The sequence below is a fragment of the Falco peregrinus genome, chromosome 2 (genome assembly GCF_023634155.1).
Source record: "Falco peregrinus isolate bFalPer1 chromosome 2, bFalPer1.pri, whole genome shotgun sequence".
Lineage (NCBI taxonomy): Eukaryota > Metazoa > Chordata > Aves > Falconiformes > Falconidae > Falco > Falco peregrinus.
In genome coordinates this window covers 52,722,618-52,734,631 of record NC_073722.1, presented here as the reverse complement: position 1 = coordinate 52,734,631, position 12,014 = coordinate 52,722,618, and the positions used below count along the sequence as shown (strand labels likewise).

Genomic DNA, 12,014 nt, shown 5'->3' with positions numbered 1-12,014 from the left:
ACCAAAACACTCCCTCCGGTCAAACCACAAGTCTTCACTGCCATCACACCTCTGCTTTTACTTAAGAAAACAAAAGTTATTCTTTAGACAGCTGTGAATAATTGAGAGAAGTGGTATTTAGCGTAATGTGACACAGGCATTTTTTTAAAGAAAAAACTGCCAAAATAATGGTAAAGGAGTAACAAAGTAGGCAGAACTTCCACGAACACTTTGTTTAAGGTTTCTCCTACTTTTCTGTAGTAACATTTAGAGGTTTTGCAACCCCTTCTAAGTAGAAACAATAGCGCTTGCTCAGCACAGTTGGTAAATCAAGTGACAGGGAAATACAGTGACTGCAGCAGAGATACAGAAAGGCACTCCATATCCCGGGGACAGTCCATTCAGCAAAAGAAATTACTAATCTTTAGCCAGAAGTCTTGCTCCAGCCCATGAGACCATGAATCCAGACCACGAGTTGCTTCTTACTCTTTCCATCTTGCCGTCCTCCCTCATACCACACCCATGTTCATTCAGCATCCTGACACAGCAGTGTGGATGAGCACCAAGTCCTGAAGCACAAACCTCTTGTGTCCAGCTGCATGACCAAGCATATGCATATGTCAGGTTATGAGTTTGATTGCTTTTTTCACACAACACTCTTACCCAGTTAGACGAGCACGTATGTGCGCTGCTGCTGCTCACTGCCATGTAACCAGATGCAAATGCGCTCTTGCTGTGTGACAAAAATGCACATTCATCATGGGGGGGGTGGTGGGCACATGCTGGGAAGAGGAACGACACACACCCAGGGGCCACAGGGTATAACGCTCAAAAGCCTCTCAACGAAAACCTATTGCAGCCAGAAGTCTGAGCACAACTGAGCAGTGTCAATCCTGTCCATCCCTCTTTAAATGGTTTCAATTTCAGTTCATCAGGATGGAATTTTGCTTCATTTTACAAAGGTCGCTACAAATCCCGGGGGGAGGGGGGGGTGGGGGAGTGGAGCTTACAAATCAGTGAAATAATCTTCTGCTTAAACTTAAATATATACTTAAGGAGTGAGCTTAAGTATGGATTGTGGGTTTTTTTTTCCTGAATGGTGCTTAAATTCTTTCATGGATTAGGTTCCAAAAGCTGCTGGCTGCTAAGACATTTTACTAACATGAAGTAGCTTCATAGTCAGATGTGTGACCTGACCTATAGCTGCAAAGTTCCAAGTCCCATGACTGATTCCCTCCCTTGGTAGGACAGTACATACATTGAAAGCTCTGTGAGAACTGTTATAAACCACGTTTGCCAGCCAGACATCAGTATACAGAGCCCTTGGATTTGAAAGGTCCTATTGTAAAGCCAATTTCTTTAATATAAATACTTACCATTTCTTATTCTAGAAGTAAAAGGCAGCAGCAAAAATCATAACCACAAAGCTCCACTTCTCATTATAGTTATAGGTATCAAAATAATTCTAATAGTTTGTTGGGGTATTTTGATTGTACTAGGCTTTTTAATCACATAAGTAAGAGAGGAGTGGCACACACTAAGACCACATGTGATCTGGGAAGACACTTCCCAAATTTCCCACACAAGCACTTCACTCAAAATATTTCTCACCCATCTTCAGTCCAGTCACAGCTTTTTAAGGAGAAAGCATACGTATGAACTGCATTGTGGAGGAATACGGCGCTATGACCGTTACCTGCAAGACTCCAAGCAAAGCTGTCAAACCACAGATGTGATTTAGGAGCGTGAGTCCTGTTTTCCAACAAGATTTGGAAGACTTACAAAATTAAACACATCATTATTTATACAGTCTATAAATAGCCTCATAAAAAACAGGCATGTGCAGGATCCTGGAATGTATTTTAGAAGCTTTGGTGTGATTTCAACTTCTACATGCCTGTGGTAAGCAGGCCATGTGAGTAGCAAGTCATCTCATGGTGGAGGCCAGCCCTGCCAGCACACCTTTATTACTGCTTCTTTGCCATGTATCCAATGTCCTGAATATAGGCTTTCACACAAGAAATAATGACCTCTGAGACCAAGCTAACAAATTGCAGAAGCTAACACAAAAGCAACTATCCAAACTCAAAACAGTTCCTCTCCTTCCTCCCAGCCTTCCTGAAACTTTCCCCTAACAGGCAATTCCCAAATTTCTTGCCTCTTTAAGCCTCCATGCTGATGTTTTCAGCACAGGTACAAGCAAAAGACCCCTTCTCACTGAAAATGTGTTGAAAAATAGCTCCCAGGGTTTTCTATGATGTATTGTCCTTTTGCATTCTCTCTGATTTAGCAAAATAACCTGGTGTCTTATTTTCTCTGTCCAGGAGGTAAGCTAAGCAGGGACTACATCCTGGAGCCTTCAAAAAACTGCTAGATATCCACACCTTATATTGCTAAATAACTTCTAAAATCTGGTCCTCTATCTCTTTTATGATGAGATACATGCTGCTAAAAAGCACGAGTGTTCATCATATCCAGGATATCTAACAAAAGATGTCAGACTCAATACATTGTCCCTCTTTGAGGGCAGAATATTTTCTGACAAACCTTCTCAGGAAAGAAAGATATCCCTGTTGATCAGACATATCAGGAGAAGGCAGAAAAATAACTCAAATAACATACTTGAATCAGGACCATGAGGAGCATGTCCATTCCTCTTCTTGGTTCACACCTCCTTTCCTTTGCCCTTTCCATTCTGCCTCTGTGCATGTTTCTTTTGAAACTCTTCAGTCTTCAATGAACTTACCTCTATTTATAGCTAACTTTAAAGTTCATAATAAGACTTTTTGGTATGAGATGAAAAGTGTTTAAGAGAGCCGATAATCATTCATCTCTCTTTTCCCCTCCTCCCAAAATAAATCCTTAACAAAGACTTTTCTCATTTACCATAATGAATTCAGTGGATGCTATTTTTCTAATGGAAGTCTATAACCTTCTCCTGCAAATAATTTATGTAAAAACATAACCAGCCTCTGAACTTCTATAGCAGTAATAAAATCCTTCCCCTGCTAAGGGCTGTTAATTTTCAGTGATGATGTAATCAAAGTGTTTAAGTACTCAAAGTGATTTCTATTTTATGATAATGAAATGTTTTGCATATAATTCTTTCTTTTCCAGACATCTATCTGTTAAGGAACTAAATGAAGTAAGTAATCATCTTTGTATATATCAGGACCATAAAAAACATACTCATTCCATGGCTGCATAGCCTCTCCTGTAACAGTATTTTAGCTTACTAGGTAAAAATACTGTAAGAATCATATTAGCTTTGGGTCATAAACGCATCTATCTTTAATGTGTGTAGCATTTTCACTACTGCTACTTTCTGAATAGCAGGTACGTTCCTGAAGTTGCTTGCAGAAACAAAAACATACATACAGCACAAAGCTACCTTTCCAAGCATCCACATAAAAGCGCATCTTACAACTGACAGATGCTATGTCTAGGGTGCCTATGAACAGTGAGCAGTGGGACCAGACACTCTCATTCAGAGAAGCAGAGATTCCACACATTTTTAAAAGCAGAAAACTGAAATTATAAGGTCAACAGAGGAGTATAATAGTATTACTGTGATGTAAATACAAGGCTACCTCAAAAATAGGATGACCCTTTTCAGTAAGGGGAATAAAAATCAACAAATTTTATATCCAGAATGAACCTCACCTGTTATCCCCCAGCTCCCTTCACCCTCTCCTCCCCCCACTCCTTCCCTAGGGCCTCCACAAGCCCTGCAAAATCCATCACCCCAGACAAATGGCAGCTTTGCCTGCAAAATAGCCCCAGCAGCAACTGAGGGGGCCACACACTGCTGCTTAGGTGCCTGCGTGGTCCCATGGCTTCCTCCAGCAGAACTCCTCACTGCTGTCCCAGGTAGGGACCACAGCCACAGTGATGCATGGCCCTCACCACCCGCCGAGCGCCCCACAGCACAGCCCACCTGCCTGAGCTCACACTCCCCTATGTCCCCAAACCTCCTGGGCCACAGGCAGCCCTGTAAGCCTCAGTACATCCACCAAGGGCAGCTCTAGGCTCTGCTCCAGGCACCGCTGACACATGCTCTCTCAATGCCAGCAATGCTGAAGCTGAAGCTCTGGGTTCCCCTGTCCGACAGGTTACAAGGGCGCTTCCCTCCCTCCCCACTCCTCCAAGCTGACCAGTTCTCCTCCCAGCATGACCACCTCCAGCCCCACTGAGAGAGGTGATGCTGGAAATGCACCTATAGACATATGTAAAGCAGTAACTTTTACACAGACACCGGTAACAGCAAGTGATATTTTTTTTTTTCCCAATCCCAGTTTCTATAAAAATTTTGTAATGAGTTCCTTCACTTTCTGCTCAGCCCAATGAAGTCAAGCAGAGGAAATGGGTTTAGCAATAAAGGGGTTTAATTATGACAAGTGGTTTCCTATAAGATGCATTAAGAGATACAGTCCCAACAACAATGCAGTGTTAAAGGATGTTTGTAAAATTCAGAGACAGGTTATAATTTATGACATTTTGTGTTTCTTACTGAATGTTCTATTTAATGTTTAATTTAAAGATAAACATATTAGTTTCTGTTGTGCTGGGTTTTAATCTCATTGCAAGGAAAGAAAGGAATCTCTATACTAGTGAAGCCCAGCCATTCCCCCCCACAGTGGGCTGTAGCACAAATCTATAGACTGGTCTAGCTCTAACTTTCAAGTCCTTTGAGTTTTTCTTCCCCACAGTTCTGACTGGAAGGCTGTCCCAAACCTCACTCTTTCCACAGCTAGAAACTCTTTCAGTTTGAAAGATCAGTACGAAACATAGTTTGATTGCAATATTGTAATTAATGTTTAATGCTAAAAAGATTACATATTGGCAAGATAATACTTTAACACAAAAAAGCTTTGTCTTGGCCTAGATACTGACCCATTACAAACCAAATATGAACACCACCATCACCAACCCAAGAACAATATCTTACATCTGTAATTAATATTTCTGGCTGGGCACTGTACAGCTGCACAAATACTGCAGCTCCTAACAGCCTCTTAGTTTGGCAACATCTTAAGGAGAAATATTGTATATCTCATAACATGGAAAAGATAAAATTTAATTTGGATCACTTCCCATTCATATAGATCTGAAGACACAAGTAGTTTGAGCGTGACGTGGAGAAGGAGACAAGAGTTTGGTGTCTGAAACAAGACAAATTTCAGACACCAAACAGCTGGTCTAAGAGGTCTGAGAGCAGGACTGCCCTTCACCAGGTCCCAGACAAGCTGTAGAAAGGGTCAAGACAAGCCTCCTGAAGTTGGAAAGGACAAATGCAAAATCCTGCCGCAGGACAGACTAACCCCCTTGGCAGCAAGGACTTGGGAACCATAGGCTGAGCACAAGCCACTGGCATGCCTTTGGTGGCCGTAAAGACTAACTGCATCAAGCTGTCTTGACAGAAGTGTAGCCAGGAGATGAAGGAAACAGACTTTTACTCATCACTCATTAGACAAAACCTGAAGTACTGCACAAGGCTGCAGTTGACAGAGAGTGGGCAGCAGAGGGTCACCAGTACAGTCAGGGTGTGCCACACCTGCCCTGGGAAATGAGGCTGATGAGGCTGGGCTCCCTTAGCCTGGAGGGGGGGTGGCTCTGGGAGAACCCAACAGCAGCTGCCAATGCATAAGAGATCATTATCAAGAAGGCAGAGCATGGCAATTTAGAGAGTGCAGAGTGGAAGTACAAGAAGCAATGATCTTGAAGTGAGAGGTTTCAACCAGAAATAAGGACAAAAAAAATTAAGCGAGGGTATTTATGGGGATGTTGGAACAGGTTGCCCAGAGAGGCTGCAAAACCTATGTTCTGGAGGTTTGCAAGACCCAGCTGGTCAAAGCTCTGAGCCTAGGTCTCAGAATTCCCCTTGCTTTAAGCAGGAGCTTGGACTAGAGACCTGCCTATGTCCCTTCTGACCTGAATGAGACTATGAATTTCTAAGTAATGGCCAAACATTATTGGGGAAGTAACTTCGAAGGCATACTCAAACTGCAACATGTACAACACAAGTCTTCTCTTAAATATTTATTTTAGTCTTGAATCACAGTAACAAACAATTACTATTCCAATGTGAATCAAAATAATACAGAAATACGGTGAAAGTTTGAGTCAAACTCTGGTCTTTAGACGCCTATCATTCAGTTCTTTATAATGCAATATGCTGAATTAAGACTCTCCACACAGTGATTTTGAATGATGTATCTGCCATGACAGTAAAAATAGCCATACCGTCAGGTAAGGAGCCTGAAAAGAACTGACCGATTTTAACCTATGGATAGTGTATCTCCAGTCAATCAAAATCAATCTCTTGATTTAATACAAGATCAATGAATGAAAACCATATTATAAATTAATCTGATGCACGACAGTCATCATGAAATGGTGATCATTGCAGTAAACTGTATATTTACTTATACCCCTAAAACTGAGTTCTCGTTGTTGCCAGTGGACAGAGATAAGGATTCAGCCTGAGTTTCTGACAAAGTGATAAGGTACTAATGATTGAATGTCTATAAATTGGTTTAGAATTAAAAGATAGTTGGGCCTGTTGGGGTAAATTCAAGTTGGTAATAAAAAAAAAATATTTACTATGTTATCATTTTATATAGGCACGTGGAGAAGAACAAGGTTAGTATTTAATATTAATATATCTTTCCTTCATATTCCAAGAACAAAATATTCTATCATTAAAATTCCAGCTGAAGTAATCAGTATAGGAACCTGACATCTATCCTGCTATGTAGCATCAGGCCATCTGGCTCTATATTTAAATGACTAAGAGACATGGGTACGCATCTGCTGAGAATAAAGAGATTCAGAGTGACCTCAACAGTTGTGGAAGACACAGTGGAAGAAAGGAATTTCACTTAGCATTAACTACAGCAATGTGGGGAACCAGGGTATCACATTTGTTCTAAGTAAATCCAAGGTTCCATGGAAAATACAAGTGAAGGGAAGGATATCCTGAAGAGAAAAAACTGGATTAATCTGATCTACACAGAGAACATCACCCTTCTCTCCATCTTTCTCCTCTTCCATAATTTGAGGGTAAGAATTTTGAAAGAAAGATTTTTTTAAAGTTTTAGGATTTAAAGTTACAAAACCCAAGTTTTCTTCAAAAAAAGTTTTAAAAACACTAATTCTTTAGATGTGCATACAGCTTTGAAAAAACAGCTTAAGCCACTTGCTGTGTCTGCATGCATGAATGTCCATGAAAAAATGTTACACTTAAATATTTTGAAGATAGATACAGGATACAGGATTTTTATGCTGTTTACAACTTTGTGTTAATGAGTTCATAATTTCCTTTGGCATTTCCTTTTGTGGATTAAGGCACAGTTTTTCCTGATTTTCATCTAGAAACAGTATTAACTCCATTAATACATTCAATGCCTATCTATCCTGTCCTATAAAAAGGATTTATGAACCCTCCATATATTTCTAGTACAGCATTCTACATTACTTACCATTATGTTAAACCATACTTGGCATCAGCAAAACCTGTAATGTTCATCATGTAACATTCAGTACTAGTATAAATGTTTCCCACTGAAACCATTAGCTGACTTTAAAGCCAGGCTGACTGCAGCCTATTAGGTTTTTCTACTGAACTGCCTCCCCCTCATTATGGAATTTAGTTAATTCACTTCACGGTAGTTGCTAGATACTGTCAAATTACACACAAAAGGAAATAAGTTCTGTTTTTATTTATAGTTACAAAGTTTGGGAAAAAACCTGAAACATCTTTTCAAGCACAGCAGTACAAACTAAAGGATCATCCTGAACCCAGGTATGAATATAAGAATTTCATGAGTTTGTACTAAATGCTTCAAGAACTAAACATTCTGCCCTAGAAAATTATACTTCCCTATGCAATAAAAGCAAAATGATAACATTCTCTGATGCCATGTAGTGATATACTATGTTTTGTCCTTATACATGACAAGAACCATTTCTGGAACTGCTTTCAAGCTATTGTAATTGCACATTCCATTTTTATCTTTAATAGCATACTACTGTATTATATTTTTGCCTCACTTTCCATGATAAGATGTTCAATATCCTGTATAAAGAAGCTCTGCCATCTCTGGCCTCAGCATTTCCTCTCCCCCTTATTTTCTATTTTTATATACAAAGAATACACTCTAGGTCTTTCAAAGACCGATTATTCTTCCAGAGAAATCTGCCACAGTTGCTCCTATTCTTCTTTTCTAACCTACACAAATCTTTCTTTTCTAAGTATGCTTTTAAATCTATAGTCTCCTAAAGTACTCAACAAAACCCAAAAGTATAAAGTATAGAAAGTACATGAATGATTTAACACCTTTCCCAGACAAATACTGAATTTCTCATCTAGCCTTGTTTACAATGATGGTATTTCTCCAAGATAAAAATGATTGTCTGCAGTAAATGTGACAGTATTTGTGACCCCTAGTATTTTGTTTCTTGTGTGGTACCAGTGGGTCTGTTATGTGAAGTTATCTGGTCGGTGCTCTTCCCAGTGTAACTGTTCTGATTAATAGCATGACAAAATACCAGCTGGGTACTCAGCAGCAGTCTAGAAAATCAGAAAGGGCAGGGAACAACTGCTCCCTGGGTCTTCCTATAGGAGGACTGGGAACATCAGGTGAAATTTGCAGGGAACAGGCTTAAAACAAACAAACGCAAATTGTGCTTCACTACACATGCAAATAAAATGTGAAACTCTCGCCACATATTCTTGTGGAGAGTAAAAATTTACATAACTTCAAAAAGTGGCTAGTGAAATTAATGAAAGAAAATTCTGTAAAAAAAAAAAAAATGCTGAATACCAAATTGTCATCCAAAACCCAGGAAGGCTCAAAGCTGCACACAGTAGAGGAAGGAGTATTCTGGGGAAGCACAGACATGCATTGCTCTCTTTCTTAAATACTGCCAATAACAGAAATAGTTTTCTGACATTACTTTCATTTATTGCTTTTTCCTAGCCTTCAATGTATGCAGACCTCTAAAAATGTCTGGAGCTCAGGTAAGAACTGCAGATTGCTTTGAAAACTAAACTGGGCATCTATAAATAAGAATAAAAAATGGATCCATGTTTCTATGTATGTCTGCATTAGGGATTTTCAATGCACAGAGTTAGTGCAAAGGGATCGTTAAAGAAAGCAACAGAAAACAAGTTAAGCAATGGCACAGTCAATAGTAGTGAAGAAACAAGCAGAGTTACTTGCTCAGTTATACCCCATGCTTGGCTCAAGTTAAGAAACGCCCAGCCTAGAATGCAAGTGTGAAATCATTGCACACCCCCACACCCAGAAAAGGACAGATTTGGACAAGCTACTGAAGGACAGTGGAGAGGAAGAGAAGGCAAATTGCTTGGTCATAAAGAGATGCCCATAGAGAAAGAGCATGCTGTGAGCACAATGGCCTCCTGCTTTTCCAGGCAGAGATGCGATCAGCTGGGCTAAATGGAAACTACAGATATTCAGGACATGATAGAGAAGATACTATGGGTTTAATGCCTTTGTGTAAACAAATAAACTAATCTTTGAATAAATTGCTTTAGATTTATCCCAGGTTCCTAGAGGGAAGGATTTGTAGGTGCCATTATCAAACAGGTCTCTCAAAAAATGATGGTTGGAAATAGGGCTTCCCCTGGACTATGTGGTTTTACCTAAGGGAAAGTACTAGAAGCCAACATTAACACTGCTGGGGTGCCCTGCCAAGAAACAGTCTGGGGAATGGCTTTCTGAGGAACCATGGCAATATCCTTCTGTTGATTTTCCCTAGATTTAAGATTGCCAGAACCGAATCCAACACACAGGAGTAATTTAACTAGATTCATATGCACAGCCTCTATTCTCAAAGACAATACCTCTACAAACACTATTAAATGTTGTTAGCTTTTTGCTGTCATACTATATTGTATCTGTCATCCACCAACCCCTCTACCTATTTTCCTTTAGAAAAATATGGCTTCATTAGTATTTAACCTGAAGTTACTAGGTGGCTCATCCCTACCTTTCAAAATACTTACACCTGCTTTAAAAAGTATTTCCATAAACACACCAGACAGAAAACCATGCCAGCATGTACTTACAGACTTCTGAAAAGCAAAATACGTTTATTAGCCAAACTTCGTAAGAATTATGTAAGCAAAAGAAAATACTTATCATTCTGTTGTTGCAAATATGATTTCTTTTTGCAGAACTGCATACTAAAAATGTAAGATGCTAGAAAGGAAACTCTTTGATATATTTGTCTTTCCTAAACAAATTGATTGGTAGAGGTGTATCTATACCTTAGATGGAATACATATAAATAACGACCTTGGTCTTTCTGGTTTTTTGAATGTCATTAGAACGCACCAGCCAAGTTGGCTCATACTGTGTCTTCATTCCTCAAAAAGACGACAGTTCATGTCTGGGGAGATCCAGAGGCTTTGAGTACTGAGGGTTATAAGAAAAATCCACACCAGTAATTTCCCACTGTCCTTGACTACAGTTACCATAACTTTTTCTCCCTTAACTGCCTCTGCAAATGCCCTTTAGTATCAAAAAAACCCAACCTCTGCGCTGTGACAAGAACCTATGAGTTGCAGAACGTGAATTTACAGCAAAAGCAAATACCACCACCAGGAAGAACATATGGACTCTATTATTTGTTCAGATACAAGCAGGATTCACCTTAACTTTGATCATTGCCAGGCTAAACGAGCCCATCTCCCCCAGCTTTGTTTCCCAGTCTCTAGCTTCCCGGTTCTGGTGGTGACCCTCCACTGAGCCACTTCCGGTTACTAACATCCTTCTTGTGCTGGGGGTGCAATTCCATACACCCTCCTCTGCATACCTTCTAATAATCTTTATTCACAGAATCCACAAAGCTCACTTAGGTCTCACTTAGTTGCCCAGCTGGCAACTCATCACCATGCAGCTGCTCACTCACTCCCCCCTCTCCCCTGGTGGAATGGGGAGGAGAATGGGGAAAAAGGTAAAACTTGGGGGTTGAGATAAGAAAAAAATAATAATTTAAATAAAATGAAATGTAACAACAATTGTAACGAAAAGGAGAGAGAGGGAAAGAGGAATAAAACCCAAAAGAGAAAAAAAAAAAAAAGTGATGGACAATTGCTCACTACCCGATGACCGATGCCCAGCCAGTCTGAGCAGCAATAGCCTGCCCAACCGACCCCACCCCGTTTATATACTCAGCTTGACACTCCATGGTATGGAGTATCCCTCTGGCTAGTTCGGGTCAGCTGTTCTGGCCGTGTCCCCTCCCACCTTCTTGTGCCACTCCAGCCTTGTCACTGGCAGGGCCTGAGAAACTGATAGGTCCTTGAGTTAGTATAAGTGTCACTTAGCAACAACTAATTAAAATATTAGCATGTTATCAACATTACTCTCATACTAAACCCAAAATACAACATTGTACCAGCTACTGAGAGTAAAATTAACTCTATCCCGGCTGAAACCAGGACACTGCTGCTGTTCTCAGGAGCCTCTCAGACTTATTCCTAAGTGCTCCATACCCATCTCCACTTCAGACACTTCCTACCATACCCAACACTGCTCTCGGTCATTCAGGCCCTCTGGTATAGCATAATCTCCTTTTCCCTCCAAATTCCTTGCCTCCCTGAACAACAGGAAGATAACAAAGAAGAGGCCTTTCCCCCTGCTACCCTGGAATTGTCTTTAAAGTCCCGATTTAGATTTTAAAATATTTTAAGCAGTAATATTAACTTTATTAGATTTATACAAATATCTTTTTCTTATCCTATATAAGAACATGAGTGTCAGGTTTATGGTTGTGCTTGATCTTAAAGGTCTTTTCCAACTTAAATGATTCTCTGTATTTCTCTCTGGTAGTTTTACCTTTTATTCCTGATAACAAATGATTTTGTGTAGAAATCTAAAACACTCAAAGTTCTTCAATTTCTCAGCAAGCTTTTGTTAAGTCCATCCCTGCCAGACCCAATACCTGAGCATCTCAAGAGAATTTTCTGCTTCTTGTCCCACAGCTTAAGACATACCAGAGGAAAA

General features: G+C 40.0%; 1 protein-coding gene across 3 annotated transcripts in view; it reads left to right on the top strand.

The window, feature by feature from the left end:
* Positions 1-12,014, top strand: part of CLNK (cytokine dependent hematopoietic cell linker) — a 64,035-nt gene that overhangs the window by 42,354 nt on the left and 9,667 nt on the right. For all 3 annotated transcript variants that reach the window (XM_055795044.1, XM_055795045.1, XM_027794760.2), the window contains 4 exons: positions 3,097-3,124; positions 6,603-6,621; positions 7,708-7,783; positions 8,961-9,001. In XM_055795044.1, coding sequence (XP_055651019.1) covers positions 3,097-3,124; positions 6,603-6,621; positions 7,708-7,783; positions 8,961-9,001 — 164 coding nt within the window. The remainder of the gene's footprint in view (positions 1-3,096; positions 3,125-6,602; positions 6,622-7,707; positions 7,784-8,960; positions 9,002-12,014) is intronic.